Below are 26008 nucleotides of genomic sequence, written 5' to 3' on the forward strand. Positions count from 1 at the left end.
GATTTTGTATGGCACCTTTTATTTCCCAAGTTTCAATAAAGCCAAATAAGAAGACTTGAGATGAGGCTTTTAATTAACAGAGATTTTATTGGCCAAGGAAACCTCCTGGATGGCTCAAGGAGTGTTGCCCAGAACCACACCTTGCAAAGCAAGCAACAAAGATTTTATAGGCATATTCAGATAGTACATCCCCTCATATCCATACAGGGAATTTTGGGATGACCCAGGGAAAAGTAAAGGTGGGCCTAAAGAGGTGAATCTAAGTTTAACTTTTTCTTCTTCTTATCTCTTCTTTGGAATTTCAAACTTCTTTCTCCGAACACCAGCCTAACACCAGCCTGGTACGGAATTAATTTATGGCTACAGGCATTTGGCTAATTGCTTCTAAAGGAAATGGGGTGGGGGAATGCTGTGCTCTCTTAGAAGGCAATCAGGCATTCAACAAAGAGATAAGGTGGGGGAAAGAAATGCTGTGCTCTTTACAAAGCAAGTTAATCCTTTGTAAATAAGATAGAGTGCACTATCACATGCATGCCCACACATTATGAGAGAGTGTAAAATTGTGTATCAAAACAATGCCCTTCAATTTGTTACAGTAGTAATAGAATAAAAAACACAGGAGATATTTTTAATTTGAATGGTGATAGTGGCAGAGAAGTGCTACTGGTGGTTGAGAGTTTGTTTACAATGGAGAAATTTAATCCTTACAGGACAACTGGCAGTTTCAGAGAAGTTATAAGAAAGATACAGAAGTATATATTCACAGAAAAAAATTGGCACTTCACTCTGTATGTCCTAATTGGCACCTGTTTCAGAACTCAGCAAGGGCTCAGAAAAATATCCCTAATCCTTTGTTTAGCCAGATGAGAGATAAACATTGAGCAGAAAATTAGCAACTCAGAAAAACATATGCTGTTTATTCCTATTTTGAGAAACAGGTCTTACAGAAATTTTATGAGGCCAGCTCACTGCTATCTCAGTAGTTATATCCTATCTTTCTATTAATAAGGATAACTGAAATATAACATATAAAACGCCAAAAAAAAAAATCTGTGTCATGTTGTCTGCCACCCTGCAAATCTGAGGTTTATCCTATTCCTGTTAATATTGCTCTTACACAGTTTGAGCAATATTACACAGGCTACTTTGAGCAAAGAACAAATATTATTCTTATGAATCCTAGCTATTGTCTCCAACGTACAGAAGGTGCTCCACAATAGATTAAATGGCAAATATCTGCCAATATATTGTTCACTCTTGACATTAAGAGAATATCAGTAGTTAGTAATTTTCTTGCAGATGTCAAATGCAATTAGAATTTTCTTCAAGAATATAATCCTATTAGGCACACAAAACCAATGTGTGCTCATTCAGCCTACTGTTTATTTTATCTTAATAGCAAAAACATGAAAAGATATAAAAATGGACACAGATATTTTTCATGTAAGGTTTTCAAAGCAAAAATCATCACAGTAGGTCCATCTCTATGATAAAATAATAATAAATATCAGTATGTCTGTCCTGCAATGCAGAAAATCAGTAAAATTCTAAGAATATTTATTTTATGCAAATAATTGACACATTGGCAGATAAAACTAAATGTATCTTTAAACAAGTTAAATCTATTTGGATGGAAATATACAATACATTAAAATATTTAGGAGGGGAAAATCTTTGTGGGAAGTACAAGTCAGTGTGCCTTGAAAAAGGTCTCAGGTATGTTATTTATAAAAGACAGCAATTCTTTTAGATCTAAACATGGTACCCAATTTGATGTTGAATTAGAGCTATACTGATGTTAATTGCTATACATCAGAATTAGATAAATGTCTACAATTTAAATAAACTATATAGTTCCATAGAATAAGCAAGACCAAAAAGTTCAGGCTATGTCCTGACTCAAACTCAGTGGAGGTTTTGTGCACATTAAATTGGATTTAATCTCCATTGAATAGTCTGGAAATAGGTGTAGGATTACCATTTGGGAATGATATTATTTTAAAAAGCTGAATTTCCAAACTGTTAACATTCTTTTGTCAGGTTCAAGGGTCGACAATATATTCCCCCAAAGGGATTTGATAGTGTTCCCCTAAGGTGCAGGGTATTCTGTGAATTAGCCTCACAGCAAGACAACATATGAGAAGCTTACTACAGAGTCTGCTGAATTGGGTTGCTAATGGTTTCAATATGGAGGTCACTCACTACCCACACTAAAGAATTTTCTGGAAACAGAATTCATTTGAAGGAAAAAGAACTTTTACACTTTTGTTAAAGAGAATTTAACAAAAAGGATGAAAAGTATTCCAGAAGAGTGAAATAACTGAAATAATGCAAGCAATTGCTATAAGACTTTGATACCATATATAATTACATGAATCCTAGTGCTTTACATTTTAGGTTTAACTGCATATCAATTTGCATATAAGCCTCACAGTGATATATACAACTTTGGAGTTCTAGGAGAAGCAATTACTGTATTACATTTCTGCAAGCGCCTCTTTTTTTTTCTCTGTCTCTCCTACAGTGTGTACATGGACCTGGGCAGGATTTTTTGTTTTTTTATGAGTTTAATTGATACATGTCATTAGCAAGATCTTCATGCAGATAGCAAAGGTAGGATGCCTTCCAACAGGGTGTTTACCACTAACAGCTTCAAGGGCCTGTTTCCCTCCTAGAGATTTTATCTTATCTTGGGAGGTATGTAAGAGCTCTGAGTTGTAAACAGGCATGCTCAGAGGCACAACTTCTTCCAAGAAATGGTGACAGCTCAGCTTTGGCTGATGCAGTCAAGATGGCTTTTGAGTTTTCTTTAATATGCCTTGTGTTTCTCCAACTAGAAAGGCTAATGAATTATCTTTTCTTAGTATCTTGACACTCTCGTCTCTATTACCCAGAATATGCAAGTATTATGAGAAGATTGCAGTTTAACTGCTTGAGAGATGACAGCACTAGTGTTTGTTTTGTTGGAACTGCCATAATTCAGCAGAAGCAGTTGGTGACAATGGAAGGAAAGAGAATGGAGTAGATTGGTTCCTGCTGATAAAAGTAAATTCTTCATGTAATCTATTTAGTACTGAGGGGGAAAAAGATTGAATAAGAACATGGGGAACCTTTGGTGGAAACATCTGCTCAGGAGGATGTACTTTCTTGATTTCTGTTTTCCTCTAAAGAGAATTCAAAATAGCATAATGCAATGTAATGTACTACCACTATTCCTTCAGATTGGAAAGGCATTAGTGACAGAGTTCATCTCTTTTTAATTTGGGGTTGGCCGACAGGCTCAGTAGCAGTAGCAAGACAAAAGCTGAACTATCCAACCACAGGAAATGTTAGCATTTGACCATTTAGATTCCCCCACAGTCCTCCTGTGGCTATCATATAGCATTGTTCAAGAGTGCCACTGTGTCAAAACTACAGAATACATTTGATGGATTTTAAATTAATAGTGTGTAATAGCCATAGTCACCAGATGCATCTCACAAGCAGACTGGCCTTTGGAATCTACAGCTAGCAGTTTGGGTCAGTAGCTAGATAGTTGGTAGGATTTTTTAAGATCTCAAGCTGACCATCAGTGTCAGGCTTATACTCTGATGTATTTACATAAGGTAAAAATATGAAAGTGTTGGTGCAAAATATAGAATAGGCATTAATAAATGCATGCAGATACAACATGCTGTTCCATTTTGTGGTAAGCAGCATTATGCAGAATGCAGTAAAAAGAATAGTTTATGACTTAGAGTTTTGTCTCAATTAGGGCACAATAGCTTATTGAACCAAATATAGATTAAGCAAACATAAACATGTAAACACAATCACAATAAGTAAAAAAAAGCAAGAATGCTGTACATTTAATCTAGCAAATAGCACAGTTCCATTTTGTTATGTATGAGACCATTGTTCTATACTAATAAAATTGAAATAATGTAATATTTTGGACAGTATTTTTGCATTTTACATATGGAGCTATTTAAACTAAAATAAAGTTATTTTTCCTGAATCAGATGATCACTTGAAATGATTTTGCCTAATTTCTGTCTGAAGGCATGCATTTATTTATTGTCCTTTCATTCTAGAGTGGTCTGTAAATCTTGAAAGCTGTAGTTCTGCCACTTATACAACTATAAGATGTTTTATCTGTAATGGTTCATCTCAATTACTGGGTCAGGAGGAGAGCAATTAAAAAAAAAAGATTTCAAAAAAGAAGAAACGTTCATTTCAAAGACCTGCTCCTCTATTTTGGCTTAGCATTCTAACTCTAGTTTTCACAGTTTGTAATACTTTAATAAGTTCCAATCAAAATTTGATTGGATGAGCAAGTTTTCAAATCTACCAAATTTCTACTCATGCTGCATGATAAACAAAAGTGGGGGAGAGGGAATGTACACAAAAACTGATTTGATGTTAAAATACTAAAGTTTTTGAATGTAAGAGTATAAGAGAAAATGTTAAAGATAATTGAATTAAGTTCTAAAGTTCTTTTAGGTGTTTTAGATGTTTGTGCACAAGACTGCTACAATATCAGTTAACTTCTATATTTGAAAATAAAACATTCAGCACCAATCTCCTGATGTAAATCATACAAGACTTTTGGAAGGGAAAACATTCCCTTCCTCATATACATGACTCTGGGCAGCTAACGGTTAAAAACAGAATACTGTAATAACATAATAAACAACAACCAAAATTAAAAACAACAGAAATAAGATAAAATAACATAGCAACCAAGAACATTCATTTAACACAACCATGACCAAGAAACTGGCTCACCCATACTATCAGGGTCCCAAGGTTATCTTATTAGCATTTCACCTAAGGCAGTTATTGCTCACCCCTACTTCAAGTGCTTTGTAACGTGGATGCTACAAGCTAGACTGGGAGAGTTGTTGGGTGTACAGGGGTACAGATTCTGAGACTCTCTGGATATTATGGAACTCTAATGTTCATCAGCTGCAACAGGCATGCAAAATCATCTCAAAGACTGGATTTCTCCCCTGTATGTTAAAGAATTCATTTTATTGCAGAAGTCCAGATTAGATGACCTTCCTATACATTTTACCCGTCAAGTCAAATTCTGGTTAGTACACATTTAATAAAAATACATAATTAGCATATAACAATCCTTATATTAATTTTTTAAAAATTATGTTATTATTCATTTTGTTACATCTCATGCTATTTAACTTGTAACTATTTACAAGTGTTTCTGCACTTGTAAAATCAAAATAACTATTTTATGTTGGATTTGTACAATCTCTACTCCATTCTTCTAATATGATGTGAGCAATCTGAGGCTCCAGAGCCTTAGGCAGCTCTGATCCAATTTTTTGCTGTCCACAAATCTGCTACGACCACAATTTCTGGAAAGTGATGACGCAGTTTCCTGGCATTTTGAGATGTGGAAACATTAAAAAACTGTAGTGATCTAAAATTTGGTTCATATTGTCTCTCAAATTCCACCACATCACAAAATAAGGAAATCCCAATAGAAAATTCTGTCCCTCAAATTTTACATTATCAGTCCATGCACTCTTCAGCCAATCTAACAATATTAAGTGGAGCTCTTAGCCCTCAAAAATATTCATATCTCTGCCCTAACAAATCCAACACAAAATAGTCTATAACAATTTCTTTTGCATGAACCTATTAACATTATAATCTTTGTTACATTATGGCAGTGATGGCCAAATTCAGCCCTCTACTTCTTTCACTAGCCTGGGTGATATGAAGGAGCAAGACTTTGGGTAGGGAAGTCCTATCCATTAGAGAAGCCTGCTTTCCTGAAAGAAGTAGGGAAGAACTTCCCTGCACAGTGGACTTCATCCATATTTTGCTTTTCCCCCCTCAAAGGAGAAGCATGATGTATGAACAAAGCTGAGCCATTCCTACATGATTGACTTCACTCACATGCTGCCTTTCCCCACTAAAGTAGATGAGGTGTGGGCAAAATTGGGGTAAACTGATTCAGTGCTTCATTTATGCTGCAGGAGCACTGGCAGGTTAAGTAATACAGCAGATTGCAATGGTAGGGAGAAGGCCAGGCTGATGGACGGACTTGGTGGACAAGAGTTGGGGTTATGGGTTGGAGGTTCCCCATTATTATATTATGATAACTTATTCCGTAAATAAGACATAAATCACTAATTGTGATTCTGGAAATGATGACATGCAGTACTTTATAAGAAGCAAGAATCTATTCTAAACTCAGCACTATATTTTAATGTGTTATGATAAATACTTTGAGGAGAATGCTTGCAGTTTGCTTCATAGAACAGGAGAGACACCTGTGAGTATTAACAGGAGTAACATTCCCACATACCATTGAGCGAGTGCCTTCTTCACCTTCTGTTCTTAAGAAATCCATATGCAAACTGAAGTGGAAAGAATCAAATTTGCAAGGACCTGAAGAATATATAAAGTGGCATTTAAAGAGATGTTTCAAAAACCCATCACACTATAAAACTCCCTAGGGTTTGTTCTGTTTTCAATTAACTAGTACACATATTCCTAAGCAAGAGGAGAGTATTTAATGTTTTGAGGTCTGGGTTGCTACTGACGTGTTCCAAGTTTTCTAGAAACATCGCACATATTAATTCCATGTGTTGGGAAGTATGTTGTCTTTTTAAGAACATATAGAGCATGTTCCATTTTCCTGTATATAACTTACTTTTCCTTAATAAAGTTGAATGAAATGGTTTCTTTTCAATTTGCTGCATAAGGTCCAGACTTCAAGCTGATTTTTACATCATAAGATCTGAACAATCTGGAGTTTAACTTTGGGTTGTGACCTTAAAAAAAAACAACAACTTTAAAAGCAGCTAATTTTAGCAAGAGGGCATAATTAAATTGGCACAGATCAACCTGTGATGAAATAGTTAGAAGCAGTGGAGCGGGGGAAAAAGCAGAATGGTGCAAATAATATGCAACTTGTGAAAAAATAGAAACTAGAAAATTATATATTGTATTACATCTACTCAATGTGTCCAATCATCTACCAAACAAGTATATGTAAGACACTGAAATAAGGGTGTGACCTAGATTTCATTGTGCACAAACTGAAGACTCCTTTATCATGAAATGTTTCTCATTAACAGGGAAGGTGAATGGTACCATACGAACCAGAGTTATTTCCCACATGTAACAGAGTTGAAAGTTTTTTTTTAAAATTGTATTTATTTTATTTATATAGCCACCCATCTCACATATGTGACTCTGGGTGGCTTGCAAAAAGTAGATAAACAAATAAAATACATATTTTAAAATAAAAACACATGGCAGCTGAGCTTCATAAAATAACCATCAACAAAGCCAAGAGACAGGGCCTATCACATTTCTGGGACCCCAGGCCTGGGCACAAAACCAATTTTTAGGGCCCTGAGAAAGGCCAGCAGGGTCGGAGCTAACCCAATCTAAGGTGGAATGATATTCCATGGGGTGGGTGCTATGGCAGAAAAGGCCATCTTCCTATTTGCAACACAAATATGATACTTAATACATTAAAACAAGGTACTCAAGAGATGCATAAAAAATCAGTAGGCACCTCATGAATTTCAGCAGATCATTTTGAAAGTGCAGTGCCGGTCCTGTTTGTGAAAGATGAGACTATGTCACTCCCAGCACATGCTGCTAGATCTCTTTTGACAACCTTAACTGATCAGATCTGTATACATCAAAAACAGAATCTTGAAAACTAAAGCTAAAAAACACACACACTATGATGTTGCATGTTGTGTGAATTCAGACATAAATGCTACCTCATGCCTCATTAACTTCAGCAGTTCTTTCAAGGATCTCTGAAGTTCAGCATAGCATTGGGAAAATATATCCTTAGTTATGTGAACATGTGGTGTTCACAGCACTTTCTAAGTCCTGGAAATAAACATCCTGAAACAATGGTTGGGTTCACTCCTACTAAGCCATGGATACTTTAATCATGGATTGTTGAACAAGTCATAGCTTGTTTATAATTTACAGTGAATAGACTCATGCAGTATGATAAACCAAACCAAATAAAACTATGCTATGGTTTAGACATAGGCTTGTTTGACTTCTCTGAGGCTCAACATGACAGGAATGAATCCATCTCTCTTTCCAGATGTGAGGTAAGGAATGTGACGTTCTCAAGACGGTTCAGAATAAATTCACAAACACTTTTCTTTGTGGAATCAGGTTATGGAAGAAACAAACAGGCCTTCGAAAGCTAGTCAACGTGAGTTTTCATAGAAGCCTACAATTTTACTATAAACTGTCACTTTAATTTCTGGGAACAAGGTACAGATATCAAATAGAAAGAAGAATCCCTACAGAAGGAGGCAATGGCATTAAATGGCAACAAATTACTGTATTAAAGACAGAAAACAAAATATCCAGTTATTGCTATTTACATTTTATAAGAAGCATACAAGCAAACAAAACTAATGAATTCATCTTGGGAAGGTTTCATTGACATAAAAATATTATTGCAACCTACTGGGAAAAGAACTGCAAGCCACATGAATATAAATCTATGTGAAAGGCTGTGCAGGGAGAATGCTAATTAGCATTTATAAAGGTCAGACCTCATTCCCAACATGGATTAAAACACTGTTCTTCAATTTAATCTACAACCAGAGCTCAGAGCAATTTCAATGATCCTTTTGAAATGTATGTATAAAATACTGCATAAAAAAGCACCGAGTCCTCCATTTTGCAACACTCTGAGAATTGGCTGGCAATATAGTTTTTTAAGCAGAACCATTTCTACAAGCATGCTGAGAAAAGGTAAAGTCCCATAAAGTATTTGATTGTGAAGTCTGCCTTTCCTTTCAGAAAAAATGTTCTATCTTCGATACCAGTAAGGCAAAATCTATATATCTATATCTATTGGTCATAAACTACTGCTGGAGTTCCAGTGATATACATCAATAGGGGTGGATACTGTTGAGTAAAAAATGAAGAAAATTAAGAGCATCATGCTATGCCATTAAACATAAATGCATTAAATAAAAAAACCCCCTTTACTATGAAATAGAGCTGCAAAATTGTCTATCATTTTGGTCAATTAGCTGGCAGTATTTTTCTTTCTGTTTTCTTTTTTGAAATAGCAGTAGGAAAATGGAAAACAGTATTGACCAGAGGGGTTTTTAGGTTAGAAGACAAGAAATTTAAAGATAGTGGTTGAAGGGATGGAAATGTTGCTATAGCAGTGTCAGAATGAAAAAGCTGGAGACTGAGGAGCTGGGAATGGAATAGTGGAGTATCCTGGCTTATGTTAGCATTGCCTCTGCTTGGAAGGGGTGAATCAGCAACATTTGTGCAGATAGGAAGAAGTAGAAGTAGTGGGGGAGATAAACCAGACTGGCTTTGGCATGCTGTGAGTTATGCTGTATCCAGCAGAAGACTATCAGCAGTGCTACAGATGGGCTTATCAGCCAGAGTGGATACTGTTTACTAGCTGTCAAAAGAGAGTGGAGGAATCAAGCCAGATTGCCTATGCAGAACTGGGTTGTCAAGCTCAAGTCAAGAGAGTGACTTGAACTCCTCCCATCTGGACTTCAGTGACAGTGGAGTCAGGGATGCATGGAGTGGATGCGTACAGAGTAGAAGCCTCTATCACTCATAGTGAGAGGAGGGTCAGCAGAAGGGGATGGTTGGGTGGTGAGATATTGTAAGTTGAAGGGGACAGTGGCTGCAGAATTGACATTGTGTTTGTCAAGAGAATGGTTGTGACGAGGTTACTGAAGATCTGTGGAGGTTGACAGAGAAGAGATGAGATGGGTTAGTAGGATATCCCCTGAGAGCAGGGAAGGGAATGGGACCATGGGGAGAAGTGAGAGTTTAGAGCAGGATTCAATAATTACAGTGGTGATGTGCAGAGGGAGATGGCAGGAAGCAGGCTGTTTCTGGAGAAGAGGGATTAGAAGCCACTGATCTCAATCCTAAGACCAGCTTACCAGATTCTCAGAGCACCTGGCTGTTGCTAGGTCTGTCTGTAATAAAGCTTTATTACAATCATATTTGCATGAGAGGACGTATTTGGCTTGTATTATTAAAAGCTAGTTGGGGGTGGAGGGCAGGTTCCCTTCTCAGAAATGTGCCATTCTAGTTTCACATCTTATACCCCAGCCACACTTAGGGGAGGGGAGATGGAGTAGTGGTTGTCATCCAGGAGACTCTATTGGTGTCAAAGGGCACTGTCCTGCAGATAACCAAATTTGAGGCCTTAGTGATAATGCTGGGCTTTAGGGATAAGGTGGGAATGCTGCTTATGTATCATCCTTCCTGCTGCAGGTCAGCTTTCCTGCCTAAGCTGCTTGACCTTATTGCAGGATTGGTGTTGGAGTTTTCAAGACTGATAGTTCTTGGGGACTTCAATTTGCCTGCCTCGGAAAAAGGATCAGAGGTTAAGGAGTTCATAGTGACCGTGCAGCCATAGACCTGCATACTGGAAACCACATAATAGAGTTTTATCTCAGGGCAGCTGCAATGTGACATTACCATCTGTCACTTGTCATGGTTGGATCACTCCCTGACTGCTAGGGAGTTCTCTGGTTCCACAGACCCGTGGGAAGGAGGAGAGGGGCTATTTGATTGGTCCACATCAGGCATCTACACAACACATTTAACACCAGGCTTCTAGAAGGTGCTTGAGGGGTTTCCCAAATTGATGGCATGAAGTTTCACTGATCTTCTTGGTGCCTCCTTCCATTCTTCAAGCAGCTGCATCACCTTTGCCTGTTCTTGGCCAAGCCCCACCTCCCCACTGTCGCTCCCTGGAGATCCTGGGACTCCCTCAGAAATCCCTACTGCAGAACAGAAGTACAGTAGTGGTTCTATGCAGAAATATACAGCTTGGCTGATCAGACCCACTGCCACCATGCAGCTGTTCTTTCTGGAGCATTTCACATGCCCCAACCTGCTCATCTATGCAGTGTTAAGTGCCCTGACCTTGCTGGGCAGCATTCTCAGATCCTGCAAAATATTGTTGCAGGCTGCAGATATTGTAATTACCTGGGGAGTTACAATACAATTGTAATTACAGTATATACATCCATTGGACTGTAAGTTTGAGAATGTGGTTTCAGATATGTTGGGAAGAGACAGAAACCAAGGTTTCGCACTCTGGGTGACTTGGGCCTGTCATATTGCCTAGGTTTACATATTGCACTATTTATTTTTAATATACAGGTTTTATAGAAAACCCTAATATGAACACAACAAACTAAAAACATAAACTAGCATGTAAAAACCAAACTATATTACATAGTAGTTGTTTAATTGTACTGTAATCCACAATGCTGTTCAGATAAATTTCTAAGTGTGGTTTGGAGCACTCCAAGCCAAAATAGTGGTTCATAATCCAGAATGGATTTATTTATATGACATGCTAAGCAAAAACAAACAAATAACATACCAGCTAAATATTATGGCTTGGTTTATAAAGTTTCTACAGCATAAAGTGATTGGTTTACTTTTAGTTTAGCTATTATAGTTTGTTAAGAGTCCTGGAAGTGATGGTTTGGCCCCCACAGAGCCCTGATCTCAACATCATCATGTCTGTCTGGGATTACATGAAGAGACAGGAGGATTTGAGGCAGCCTACATCCACAGGAGATCTGTGGTTGGTTCTCCAAGATGTTTGGGATAACCTACCTGCTGAGTTCCTTCAAAAACTCTGTGCAAGTGTACCTAGAAGAATTGATGCTGTTTTGAAGGCAAAGGGTGGTCACACCAAATATTGATTTGGGTTTTTCTTCTGTTTGCTCACTTTGCATTTTGTAAATTGATAAACATAAGCAATTACTGTACAATATATATTTTTGAAAGCATTCTTACTTTACAGCATTTTTTCCCACCTGCCTAAAACTTTTGCACAGTGCTGTATATCCCAACTTTTCATACTGGAGTTTAAGGCTACATATCCACTCCTCCTATTTCCCCTCTAATAACTCTGTGAGGTAGATTGGGTTAAGAGTGAATGACTGTCCCAAAGTCACACATACATTTTTGTTGCTAAAGGTGGACTGTATCTTGGATCTTCTGGCGCCAGACCAATACTTAGCCACTTCCATACTGGCCTTCCATACCAACTGTTTATTTTTAGTTTTCTTAATAATTTCAAGCATGGAATTTGCTTTAAAAAAACCAACAAAACAGCAGCCACACACTGTAATGATGTTCTTATTGAGCTATCCACCTTGATGCCAACTCTCCTTTCCTGATTAAAAGAATCTGCGCTGGCAATAATCTGCATACACGACATGCCAATGTGCATCATTTTGAATTTACATACCATCTCTACTATGAAATTTGCATCCCTACACAACTGCAGACTTGAAAAATGAAAGACAATTCAGATTCGCAATATTTCCTTCTCCCAAAACTGCTATCAGTTGCGGAACAAGCTAATCATGCAAAGGGTCAAAAACTTGTGACCAGTCTACTTTTCCCAGTCTAACATTATGCACTGGCATTATGTCGGACTTCTATCAGGAGGCCGACCCTAGTTAGTTTCGGGATCAGCCAAGGTCGGCTAAGTGCTGCCACCTGCTGAAGATGGTTTCTAAAATTCTAGTTACTACTCAATTATTCAACCAGACACGACGATAAAGTTTTATAAGCAATTATAGAAAATATCAACTGCAAAATAAACAAAAAACGAAACACACAAAGCAAAACTATATAACTGCTCCTCAAACAACCCTCCAGGAAGCAGGAGGAAGAAGCGAGACCGCCTGCAGTAATTGACGCATGCGTAAAACATCTCGAAAAGCGCTTCCCTACCACAGAAGAGAAGCACAATCTCGCGAGATGTTAGCTGTACTGGACACCGAAACAAACGAAGCGTTCGGAACGTGACGATAGAGAGAAAAGTACTTCAGCATTTTTTTTTTCTCGGTTTCTTCTCTTCTTTTTTCCTTGGCCGGTGATGGCGGCCGCAACGTCGGCGACGACTCCGCCTGCTCACTGGAGCCGCTTTGATCAGGAGCAAGACCTAACGGTACGGGAGCTCATCCGGCAAGTAACCGGCCTGAACGAGCGGAGCCCCGAAACGTCTGGCCATTTCCAAGCGGCGCTGAATTTCGTCTGGTCGAACTTCAGGTCCGTTTGTCGCGCGCGCGGATGTGGTGGTGGTGGGGGGGGAGGGGGGAACGGAGGCATCTCGTATCGCGGTAGCTCGGGGCGGGCGGCGCGAGAAAAGAGGCACGCGGACAGCTCGCTTGCAGGAGAGCGTGGAGCCGCCTTTTCTTCCCATTGCGCTGGGGCGATTATCTTGCAGAAGTCATTGATAGCATGGGGTCATTAGAGCCAAGCAAGTTTGAGGAAGGCTGTCATCTTCACACAGCATGCTCAGCCGTGATTTACTTTTATAGGTTACTGAATAAAAGATATCTGGTTTGGTTCAGACACAGCCATAAGCCGTGGTTTCCAAATCACCGTAGCAAGTTTTTCATATTGTGGCTTAGCGTATTGGGTGAACCTACCATTTGAGAGAAGACCCAGGCTGGCTAGCGGAAAAGCATCGGCCCCTGCTTGGTACCCGCCTTCTTGCGCACTCCAAAGGTAGACTTACCTTAGAGTGTCTGGTCTTCCATCTGGACGCTGACCTAGCTCATATGTTGGGTTAAACATATAATACTAAACAAACTATAATATAGTTTGTTTGTAGCCTGTCATGTTACATGAGCCCAGGCAATGTGGCTTGTTTACCGTGGTTTTTCCCTTAGTGCAAAACTTAAGACTGCAGTGTAGTCCCTGCAGGTTCTGCAGAAGTCACCAAATTGAGATGCTCTAGAAGCTACATACTTTTCAGAAAGGGAAAATTATTAAATATGCAAGGAGTAATCCTATTCCTTGCATTTAATTAATTTAATATACATTTAATTATGCTTACATTTAGATTCAGTTACTTTTGTCCAGTCTGACCCACTCCTTTGTCTTTGGTCCCATTTACTTCACAATGGCCTCCAGAACACCTAAGCAAAGCTATATTCCCACTTAGTGTGTTGGGCAAACCCTGCTGAATAGACAATAATTAAACAAACATACTTAGGACATTGTGTGAAATTAGTGAATTAAAGGGTTCAAATAGACAAAATGGTACTTGAGGCGAATGCCAAAGTAATGTTTATGTTTTTATAATCTAATTTTGAGAGTTTCTTGTAGAAAATATGTTATTTCCATTCCTATACAGGTGAAACTCAAAAAATTAGAATATCGTGCAAATGTTCATTTATGTCAGTAAGGCAACTCAAAAGGTGAAACCAAGATATGAGATAGACGCATTACATGCAAAGCAAGATATGTCAAGCCTTACTTTGGTATAATTGTGATGGTTATGGCATACAGCTTATGAAAACCCCAAATTCACAATCTCAGAAAATTAGAATAGTGTGAAAAGGTTCAATATTCTAGGCTCAAAGTGTCCCACTCTAATCAGCTAATGAATCCATAACACCTGCAAAGGGTTCCTGAGCCTTTAAATGGTCTCTCAGGCTGGTTCAGTAGGAATCACAAGCATGGGAAAGACTGCTGACCTGACAGTTGTGCAGAAAACCATCATTGACACCCTCCGTAAGGAGGGAAAGCCCCAAAAGGTAATTGCAAAAGAAGTTGGATGTCCCCAAAGTGCTGTATCAAAGCACATCAATAGAAGGTTATGTGGAAGGGAAAAGTGTGGTAGAAAAAGGTGCACAAGCAGCAGGGATGACCGCAGCCTAGAGAGGATTGTCAGGAAAAGGCCATTCAAAAGTGTTGGGGACTTTCACAAGGAGTGGACTGAGGCTGGAGTTAGTGCATCAAGAGCCACCACACACAGACGGATCCTGGACATGGGCTTCAAATGTCGTATTCCTCTTGTCAAGCCGCTCCTGAACAACAAACAACGTCAGAAGCGTCTTACCTGGGCTACAGAAAAAAAGAACTGGTCTGTTGCCCAGTGGTCCAAAGTCCTCTTTTCTGATGAGAGCAACTTTTGCATCTCATTTGGGAACCAAGGACCCAGAGTCTGGAGGAAGAATGGAGAGGCACACAATGCACGATGCTTGAAGTCCAGTGTGAAGTTTCCACAGTCTGTGTTGATTTGGGGAGCCATGTCATCTGCTGGTGTTTGGCCCACTGTGCTTCATGAAGTCCAGGGTCAACGCAGCCATCTACCAGGAGATTTTGGAGCACTTCATGCTTCCTTCCGCAGATGAGCTTTATGGGGATGCTGACTTCATTTTCCAGCAGGACTTGGCACCTGCCCACACTGCCAAAAGTACCAAAACCTGGTTCAATGACCATGGGATTACTGTGCTTGATTGGCCAGCAAACTCGCCTGACCTGAACCCCATAGAGAATCTGTGGGGCATTGCCAAGAGAAAGATGAGGGACATGAGACCGAACAATGCAGCGGAGCTGAAGGCCGCTATTGAAGCATCCTGGTCCTCCATAACAACTCAGCAGTGCCACAGGCTGATAGCATCCATGCCACGCCGCATTGCGGCAGTCATTGCTGCAAAAGGGGCCCAAACCAAGTACTGAGTACATATGCATGCTTATACTTTGCAGAGGTCCGATATTGTTCTATTTCCAATCCTTGTGTTATTGATGTCATGTAATATTCTAATTTTCTGAGATTGTGAATTTGGGGTTTTCATAAGCTGTACGCCATAATCATCACAATTATACCAAAGTAAGGCTTGACATATCTTGCTTTGCATGTAATGTGTCTATCTCATATATTGGTTTCACCTTTTGAGTTGCCTTACTGACATAAATGAACATTTGCACAATATTCTAATTTTTCGAGTTTCACCTGTATTGCTATCCTTATAGAAACAATACACATGTATCACTTTTGATTTAATGTTTGTGCTTATGGAACACATTTTTGAAGAAATCTGTGATACATATGAAAAAGATCAGAATTCACTGTACATTTGGCAAAGATTTCGTTTCTTAAAATTTGTGTCAGAATTAATTCTACTCACAACTATATCTGGATAAGAGTTTTAATCTCCACATGTTTGGAGAGCACTAGACTGGGCAAGGCTGCCTTATACAGGTCTGTCTCATGGAGATATGCAATATAGGGTTTTGTGACTACAGTAAATAAATAACAAATTTGAATCCCACCCTTTGTAAAAATGCTGAAACAGTAAACCAATTGAACAAAATACAAGTTAATAGTTTCTGATACATGACACAAAAGATAATTCTGTATTTTTTCTAGGTTTCATCAATTTCTTGACGTCAGTAGGCACAAAGTGGAGAAAATAATGGAAGGGTAAAGTTTTTGTGTTTCTTTTAACATTAGATTAATTCTTTTATTCTCAAAGTGTAGTTAGTAAACATTCCATATTTTTATATAGAATTTATGAAAAGCTCGTTGTTCACTCGGACCTTGTTAAAGCTGCAAGCTGGAGGAAACTAACAGAAGAGTTTCTGAATTTGTCTCTTCCCACCACAGAAGGAACAAAGGTTTGTTAATTTTAGAACATAACTGAATGCTGTGTTCTTTCTTTGTTACATTTCTTTTAATGCTGACCACTTTGTAACAGCAATTTGTATTTGCATCAGTACTTAATAAACATTTTTTCCTGTTCTTTAATATTGATTCTCTGTATTGTGGTGCACTGTCAGACTTTTGCATGTAATTGCCATGAAACCAATTAGCTATTTAACACGGCATGTAAGATACTTGCAATTGTTGGAATAAATTATTTTGATAGGCTAATAGCATTGTGATTTATGAAGACTTATAATGTATCAGGCATAGTTAATAATATATTACAAACACAAAGAATAGTGCCACTCTGTCTGAAAAAAGGGATCATTTGTGGAAATTAAGATTCCTTGGTTAGTTCCAGCACTGTAGTAGTTTCAGAGGCAATAAACTTTCAACTTTGTATTTATGTAGGTGTTAATATTTTTCTGCTCCAATTTGTAAATGAATGTGTGGGAAGGATAGGGACAGTAAGCAAGGTATTTTTATATTTATTCCATATTTATATTTACAGTATTTTATTTTATATTTAAAGAAGAATTGCCTGGGTTTTAGAAAGCTGGTAGTAGAATAGAGAATGTGAAGAAAATCTGGTATTTCTACTGAACTGGAAAGGTATTTTTGCAAGTCAGTTAAGTTTGTGGTTAGGTTCATCACATAATACTAAGAATAAAAAGCTTCTGCTTTCTTGCCATAATGAACTTCTAACACAAAAACAGTAAACATCTGAAGGGATTGTTCTGATCAGTATTAGAGTATAAATTGATTGAACAGTTGAAATGTACCACGTAATAAATAAGTAATTTTTTTTACTTTTTTCAACTTGTGAAGATAAAAACCCATATTGTGAAATATGTGTCTTGATAAACAGAATTATACTGTTATTTTGTATTGTTCCTTATGTATTTGTTGTCCTAATTCTAATTAAGATGTATGATAAACTGAATGTGCTATTTTTCACTTCTAAATATACCATTGGATTGGAATATACCATTGGATTAGAATTGGAATGTGCTGTTTTTCACTTCTAGATTTACCATTAGAATTAGAATTTATTTATTGTGCTATTAACAAGTGTATCCTGTTCATTGAATTACTTGTTTTCTTTGTTTAAGACAGATACACATTATGCCATACTCTCACTCCTGTTATGCTTGTCTGATTCTCCTTCCAACACCAGCTACACAGAAGAACCAAGAGAAAAAGCAGTAGGTAGGTTGAGAGTATCCAAGAAATTATGAGGAAAATGTCATTTCTACCATTTTGATGCTAATATATTTTGTTTAATTTTGCATTGTCCTCTACTTTTAATAATTGATTCTGTGCCATCAAGTCGTTTTTGACTTCTAGATTTTCTCTGTGACAATCTGTCCCTAACCTGTCTTTTAAGTCTTCCAACATTGCACTATTGCTACTGTAACTGAGATATTATATTATTTACATTACATTACAAACTTTTTTATAATAGTATGGGATTATACTGAAGCTTTCTCAATACAGTATTTAACCTTTCAAAATCTCACAGCGTGGCAGCATGATACAACATATATTTGTTTGGTCTTCTAAAAAAACCAGGATATAAATCTAAATAAACAAAAATATTCCTTTCCTTAGATGGAATGTATCAAGGTCATTGAAGCAATAGCTGAAGTATATAAATGTAAATATTCTGCATTTCCCATAGAAAAAGAGGAATTTGACTGGAGAAAATACTTAATGGAAGATGAAAACTTGGACTTTGTTCCTGATCTAGAATCACCAGTAAGTGATACAGAATAATAATTTATACTGAATACACTGATAACATTTAGCATTTAGTCAGGATAAATGGTGAATATTGCCATGTAGAAATTGCTTTCCCATTTTCTTAGGAAATTCCTTTATCTAAATTGTATCATGATTATATTGTTGGTTTCAATAACTTCAGTTTTAATACCTCACGTTTTAATTTCTTCCTATGGCAGTAGCTATAGTGAGATACACACACACAAACATTAATTTATTCTGTCTTTTTTTGCTAATAATTGGAACAGCATAATCATTGATGGTTTTCTGCCAGAAAATCTTTACCTTAACACTCCTATTTGGTTTAGAGAATTGTGGAATTGCTCCATTCTATTACTTCTGTGGTCCAAAAATGCTAATTGGATGAAGAGTGACATTATTAAATTGACCTTTGTTTATGGTAATGTCAAATTGCACACTGGAATTCACAGTACATGATTTATGAAATGAGATAATATATTGAATATTTAAATATTTTAGATGCTACAGTATACTGTAATATATTTAATTTTTTTAATATCTAGTAAATTATAAAAATCATTTAATCTGATAGAAAACATTGTAAGCTTCCATTGTGCCAATATCTTAGAGTAAAGTATATTTTGTGCTTTAATGTTTTATAGGAGTGGTCAGATGTAAGTGATGAAGAAGATACCGAACCTTTGAGCAGAGAAGACTCTGGCATTCAAGTAGACAGGACACCACAAGAAGATCAGGATCAAAGCAAGAAGTCAGCATCTCTTGTCAACTGGAAAGGTTTGTTTTCTGAAGCTGGTCTTTACATCAGAGTGGACTATACCAGTTCTTATCATGGTTTGTTTAATTTACATTTTATGACAGTTTGTGATACTGTGCTGCTAGCAAATTTAAATAAAATGCATGTTTTGGGGGCATTTAGAGACGTGATTCACATTTACTTTACTCAGTTGATCTTTATGCTGATTATATGGTTCATAAAAATCCTGGTAGAACTCTGAAATTGTTAGTAGTAACTACGCTTATGCTGATACAACATTGTCTTTATAGTAGCTGGAATTAGAATATAAAATCTTAATTTCTCTGCTAAGCTTATTTTAGCAGCATGACACACACACACACACACACACACAGTTTAAACATAATGCAGCTTTTGTAATGCTTTCTCCATTTGATTCATTTTTGTATGGAAAACATGAATATATAGGCTATTATAGACATCTAACATTTCTATAAAAAAACCTCAGAGTAAGCTAATACTCAATCTGCATAGGCTTTCTGAAGTGAGAACACCATACAATTTACAGCTGAAAACATAATCTGTTCAATATTTTTTTAACCTGACTTTGAACCTGGAAAGTCTACAAAGGTGATTAAAAACTTTGAGAGCCAATGTGGTGTAGTGGTTAAGATGCTGGACTGGGAATGGGTTAGAGTCCTTAAGCACAGAACACAGCTGGGTGACTTTGGGCCAGTTAGTCTCCCATATCCCAAAGGGGAAGTTGAAAAACAGGTGTCTACCAACCCACCCTGGATTAGCATAGTAGATTATGCTCTATAACCTTTAACGAAGAGGTCTTCATCTTGCAGTGGATTGATATGGGCTGATAATAATAATAATTAAAAACTTTAATCTGTGAAAAAGTAAAACTGAAGCAAACTAATCATTTCTTAAGGAAGCAACTAGTAAAACAATCCCTTCATAGAAATTTCTAACAGTGTTTAAAATATAACATTATTCAGTGTCTAAACAGCTGTCTAAGATGGATTAGAGCAGAGCTTTTTCTGGAAAAAGTTCTGCCAAAAAAATAAGATACTCTTTTTTGGGGAAAGGTCCTCAGATTATGGCCAGATCCCTTCTGAGACAATTGCTTGGCCCAAAGGCACTAAATAAAAGGTCTGTGCAGAGCACCCCTGGGCATACTTGTTTTCCCAAGTTACTGTCACTACCTTATTGTAGGTTGTTCTGAGGTTTCTTCAGAAAACAAAAAACCCTAAGATGTTCTGTTCCTTTCTGAAAAAAAAATGCAAGAAGTAATTTCTTCATTGAAAGTGAACTTTGGCTCAGCATTTTTGTGTCATTTTGTGTCTCTGATCCTGGCTTGTGAGCTTTCAAATGTTTTTTCAGTATGCCAAAGTGCCCTTGAGATTAGGATTTCCCTTGGGCAAGCTTCCAGATTTGTTTGAAAAATTCTAGTAACAAGTTGATTCAAAAATTATCTAGCTCTGTATGTGTGATAGATATTGAAGATTTTTTTACTTACATATCCTCTTTCTCTGTAGATGAACCTGATGCACGTACCTGGTTAGAGCAACATGTAGTGGCTCAGTACTGGACTGGTAGAGTTGTTCGCTTTTCCCATAGTTTGCATTTTCATTCCAATTTAGCTTCTATATGGTAAGTTGCCAAACCCATTTTTAAATTATTACAATTGTTATTCACATATAGAACTATACTGACTTAGTTCTTTCTGTTTCCCTGTACAAATTCTTGTTATGTTTGTGATAAATTATGTAGAATTATATCTGTATTCAAAGTCTCTACCAAGAGCACGATAAGAAAGGATTTGAAGGATTACAGAATTCTTAGATTATGCTTTGCTTATAAGGGGCTTTAAGATGATCTAGGTAAGTTCTGATTTTAATACACCAATAGAATTTTGAGATACTTTTTCCAATAAATATTTGAAGTATTGGCTGGTGTGGGTCTTCCGGGCTGTGTGGCCGTGGTCTTGAAGTCTTGTTTCCTAACGTTTCGCCAGCATCTGTGACCGGCATCTTCAGAGTGCAGGAGCACAGACAGGAGCAGTTCTCTCTGTGCCCAGGGTGAAGTGACCCTTCTGTGGGTATTTATAGAGATCGGGGGGGGGGTGTGTGGGTGGGGTTGGGTTACTGAGTGGCTGCTTGTTTTGGAGTCAGCATCTGTGTGTATTTTCCTGGGGATTAGGCAGGGTTTTTTCTTCTACTGAATTGTTAACGAGGGGCTGCTGGGGGTGATTAGCAAGTTCATTGTGTGAACTGTTCACATGTCCTGGTGGTTGAGCTGAGTTCGTTGACCTTTTGCAGGCTGTATTTTTCAGGATTGGTAGCCAGGTTTTGTTGATTTTTAGACTCTCCTCTTTTTTATTGAAACTGTGCTGGTGTTTGTGAATCTCAATGGCTTCCCGGTATAGCCTGGTATAGTGGCTGTTGGTGTTGTCCAGTATCTCTGTGTTTTCAAATAGGATTTTGTGTCCAGTGTGCTTGAGAGCATGTTCAGCTACTGCAGATTTTTCTGGTTGCTGTAGTCTGCAGTGTCTTTCGTGTTCTTTTATCCTGGTATGGATGCTGCGTTTCGTGGTCCCGATGTATACTTGTCCGCAACTGCATGGTATGCGGTATACTCCTGCAGCGGTGAGGGGATCCCTTTTGTCTTTTGCTGATTTTAGCACTTCTTGTACTTTTCTGGTGGGTCTGAAGATTGTTTGGAAGTTGTGTTTTTCCATCAGTTTTCCCATGCGGTCTGTGACCCCTTTGATATAGGGCAGAAATACTTTATTGGTGGGTGGCTGTTTTTCTTCTTCAGTCGCATGTTGCTTTCTTGGTTTGATGGCTCTTTTTATTTCATTCTTGGAGTAGCCATTCGCTTGTAGGACCCAATTAAGGTGGTTAAGTTCAGAGTTTAGGAATTGGGTTTCGCAGATCCGATTGGCACGATCCATGAGGGTTTTGATAATGCCTCTTTTCTGACGTGGGTGGTGGCTGGAGTTTTTGTGTAGGTACCGGTCTGTGTGGGTGGGTTTTCTGTAGACTTTGTGTCCTAATTTGAGGTCTGGTTTGCGTATGACCAACGTGTCTAGAAATGGAATTTGGCCATCCACTTCTTTTTCCATGGTGAATTGTATATTGGGGTGGATGCTGTTTAGGTGGTTCAGGAACTTCTGTAGGTCTTCTTCATCCTGACTCCAAATTGCGAAGGTGTCATCCACAAATCAGAACCAGACTGTTGGGGTAACGGGTGCGGTTTCTAAAGCCCGTTTTTCAAAATGTTCCATGTAGAAATTTGCTACGACTGGGCTCAGGGGGCTTCCCATGGCGACACCGTCCATCTGTTCATAGTACTCATTGTCCCATAGGAAGTAACTGGTTGTTAGGCAGTGCTGAAATAAGGCTGTGATGTCTTCTGGAAAGATCTGTTTGATGAGTGCCAGGGTGTCCCTCACTGGTACCTTAGTGAACAGGGAGACCACGTCAAAGCTGACCAGTTTTGAAAAACGGGCTTTAGAAACCGCACCCGTTACCCCAACAGTCTGGTTCTGATTTGTGGATGACACCTTCGCAATTTGGAGTCAGGATGAAGAAGACCTACAGAAGTTCAACCACCAGGACATGTGAACAGTTCACACAATGAACTTGCTAATCACCCCCAGCAGCCCCTCGTTAACAATTCAATAGAAGAAAAAACCCTGCCTAATCCCCAGGAAGATACACACATATTCTGACACCAAAACAAGCAGCCACTCAGTAACTCAACCCCCCCACACACACACCCAATCCCCCCTTCCCCCCCCCAGATCTCTATAAATATCCACAGAAGAGTCACATCACCCTGGGCACAGAGAGAACTGCTCCTGTCTGTGCTCCTGCACTCTGAAGATGCCGGTCACAGATGCTGGCGAAACGTTAGGAAACAAGACTTCAAGACCACGGCCACACAGCCCGGAAGACCCACACCAGCCATCGTATGCCGGCCGTGAAAGCCTTCGACAATACATTTGAAGTATTATTCGCTAGAGGAATATAATGCAGTTTGTCTTTCAAGCATTACCAGTGATTTGTTGATGTAGTTCTATAAGTTCATTGAGCCTGTAGGAGAAGAAAATGAAATAATGTTGGATGTTCTTTACCAATACAATCAGTTAAAAATATTAAAGACTTTTTTCTCTTAGGGAACAGCACTTATATAATAGCGATCCATTATATGTCCCAGAAGAGAGAATTCTTGTCACTGAAACACAGGTCATTCGTGAAACAATTTGGTAAGAAAGAAATTACCAGAAAAACCCCGCTTGAAGTCTGTTTCATGTTGAATAATCGATACTATTTATAAGTCTTTATGGTTAATTTTAAAATTCAGAAAACTATTTTTTTTATTACTGTATTAACAATACTACTTACTTCAAAATCAATTATTTTGAAATTGTGTTAATCAAAATGAGGAAAAATGAGTTTCACAAGGCAAATGATGCTATAACTTTTATAGCCTTCATTAATACTTGCTTTTAAATCTTTCTCTGTAAAAAGGAGCTGTAATAAAATGTTTCTTTTTTAAAAGAAAAAAATCTATTTTTTATTTCTAATAATGGGTGGTTCTGTGTCTATTATGGGGTACCATTTTGCCAATACATAAAGTATGAAGTCTATGTTGAAAATCTAGGATTTTTACAGTTTCAGTATGTAATGCTTCCTTCTGAATATGTGTATGAATATTTGCTTGTATATAAAAAAGCAGTGTTTGCTTATAATATATGCTGAGCTCATTTTTATTTTTTCAGGCTTCTTTCAGGTGTAAAAAAACTCTTTATATTTCAGCTGAATGATGGAAAAATAACTGTGAGAAATGACATCACAGTAACCCATTTGACACATGTAAGTGAAGTGATCAGTGAATATAAATAAGCAAATACAGCAGTTCAATTTAATATTAATTATTTAGCCAGCAAATAAAAAAATAAAAGCAAAAAAAGACAATACAGATAGCCCTTGCTTAATGACCATTTGTTCAGCAACTTTTTGAAGTTATGGCAGTGCTGAATGAATGGTACTTACAGCTGGTCCCCAAAGTTATGGCGGTTGCAGTGCCCCTGCGGTTGGGTGATCAAAATTCAGGCACACAGAAGCCCACGTGCACTTAACAACCACACCGCCTGTCTCCCCCAATCTCTGCCCTTTTGTCTGCCCTGCTTACAGTGGTGGCAGCGCTGCTGGGTCTGAAGTAGAGACCCTGAGCCTTCAGGAGTCTCAGCCAGCTGCCACTGCCCCTGGGCCTCTACTTCAGCCTCGGTGCTGCTGGTGCCACCACCACAGCCAAAAAGTGCTGCCTCAAGCCCTGCACAGCAACCAGCCACCTCAGCACCAGAGCACAAAGCCCAAGCTGCCGTCACCACCCTGTACTCCACAGGTCCTGCTGCCCCCAGCTGCCCCTTGATGTCTTCTTCCGCTGCTGTCAGGGTCTGCCCAGCCTGGCCCTGTGTAAGGCAGTTCCTGGCCCCACCAGGCCTGCTTCCTGAGGCCGCTCATACCCTTCTCCAAATTGCATGCTGCCTTCTCACGATGCTTTGGAAGGCCTCAGAAGCATTGCAAGAAGCATCGTGTGATTTGGAGAAATGCACCTGAACAGCAGTTGTGGGAGGGAGATAGATGGGTGTGGGGCGTTCAAGAGGAGGCAGTCCCTTACCTTACTAAGGCTTGGGGCTGGGAGGGACCAAGCTGGGAATGGCTCAGATCGGGAAGGGTCCTTGCCTAATGTCAGGTCGGATTTGGTTAACAATGGCAATGGGGTGAGACTGCTGAGATTTCGCTATGACCGCATCGCTTAGCGATGGAAATTCTCGTCCCAATTACTGTTGTAACCCAAGGACTACCTGTAGATAAACAACAAAAACATATCGTCGTTCCTACTATGGACCACTTGCTGGACCTTTGATACTAAATAACAGAACTTTGCAACATTATATGTTGTGTTGAAAGACCTTATCAACAAGCATAAAATCAGCATTGAAGATTGATCAGGGATTGCTGCTAAAAGGGGGGAAATAAGATTTTGGCACAATATGTATAAAACCTACAGTGTAAAAAAAATTGTAATTGATTTTATCTCTTGGGTGCTGCATGGGCAGAGATGATGACCCATAGGGAGATTGTGATTTCTGCCATGACATGCTGATGGTTGGGCATTTCAGTGAGCCCTAGTAAAGGCCCAGTGGTAGTTTGAATGAGTCAAAGAATAAAGGGAGGGAGCCCTGTCTCTCTGATGAATTGATTTTGGAATTGTGTAAAACCTGGGCAGTTGGTTCAAATAATACTGGAACTCAGTTTCAAATAATTATTGGGCAATCACATTTTTTGCCTGAGCCAACTAAGATTATATGAAGTAGTTTGGGAGAGGCCACGTAAGAATAGCTTGCGCTTAAGGGACTTCTTCCCAATAGATCAAAAAGTATCAGTTAAAACAGAGTGGAGCAACCCAACAGGCTGACAGATGAGTTTAAGCCAATAATTAAATATTACTAGCCAGGCTCTTGTTTATACTCTAATCAGCTGTGCTTCTAGCCTAAGAGCCTCATGATAAAGCAATACTTTGATTTTGGTATATGGATATACATTTATATGTGTGATAAAAGAGTTCTGTATTAGTAGAATGGGTTAAAAGGGTTAAAAGGGCAGTTCCTTATTAGGAATGCTACAAACGTGGAGAGAGTTACTTAAAAAGAGAAGAAAGGCAACTGATCTGAGGAAAAGGAAGGGAAAGAAAATGATAAAAAAGACATTGGTGGTCCTTGTGAAAAAGTAAAGTATCTTCCTGTAAATAAGCACAGAGTTTCATTCAAATACTTGTAAACTGAAACAACTTACATTTGTATAATATTGTTAAAGTTTTTTTTTTTTTTTTTTAATAACTGGCCTTCTTGGTAATTGAGAGACAGAATATAAGTCTCCCAGACCTCAGATATTATATTACCAGGAAAAATAACAAGTAGGAAACAAACATAATATCAGTATTAAACTCTTTAAATTTATCAT

At 38.3% G+C, this 26008-nt stretch overlaps 2 protein-coding genes across 5 annotated transcripts in view; one reads left to right on the forward strand and one right to left on the reverse strand.

The window, feature by feature from the left end:
• CHST7 (carbohydrate sulfotransferase 7) overlaps window positions 1–12896 on the reverse strand; it is a 31434-nt gene extending 18538 nt beyond the window's left edge. For 2 of the 4 annotated variants that reach the window (XR_015796874.1, XR_015796872.1), the window contains exons 1-3: window positions 12760–12896; window positions 6665–6785; window positions 6317–6399 (exon numbers count right to left, since the gene is read on the reverse strand). The gene's annotated coding sequence lies outside the window, so the exon portion shown is untranslated. The remainder of the gene's footprint in view (window positions 1–6316; window positions 6400–6664; window positions 6786–12759) is intronic. The other 2 variants (XR_015796873.1, XR_015796875.1) reach the window with 2 other exon arrangements.
• TUBGCP5 (tubulin gamma complex component 5) overlaps window positions 12895–26008 on the forward strand; it is a 35829-nt gene continuing 22715 nt past the window's right edge. The window contains exons 1-9 of the mRNA XM_088144995.1: window positions 12895–13077; window positions 16193–16246; window positions 16332–16440; window positions 17581–17677; window positions 18150–18226; window positions 18874–19006; window positions 20510–20624; window positions 23155–23244; window positions 23761–23854. Coding sequence (XP_088001121.1) covers window positions 12905–13077; window positions 16193–16246; window positions 16332–16440; window positions 17581–17677; window positions 18150–18226; window positions 18874–19006; window positions 20510–20624; window positions 23155–23244; window positions 23761–23854 — 942 coding nt within the window. The 5' untranslated portion in view covers window positions 12895–12904. The remainder of the gene's footprint in view (window positions 13078–16192; window positions 16247–16331; window positions 16441–17580; window positions 17678–18149; window positions 18227–18873; window positions 19007–20509; window positions 20625–23154; window positions 23245–23760; window positions 23855–26008) is intronic.

Source organism: Python bivittatus, unplaced genomic scaffold (assembly GCF_059951505.1).
Source record: "Python bivittatus isolate LINGU-HERP-01145 unplaced genomic scaffold, Pbiv_v1 ctg000350_np1212, whole genome shotgun sequence".
NCBI classification, from domain to species: domain Eukaryota; kingdom Metazoa; phylum Chordata; class Lepidosauria; order Squamata; family Pythonidae; genus Python; species Python bivittatus.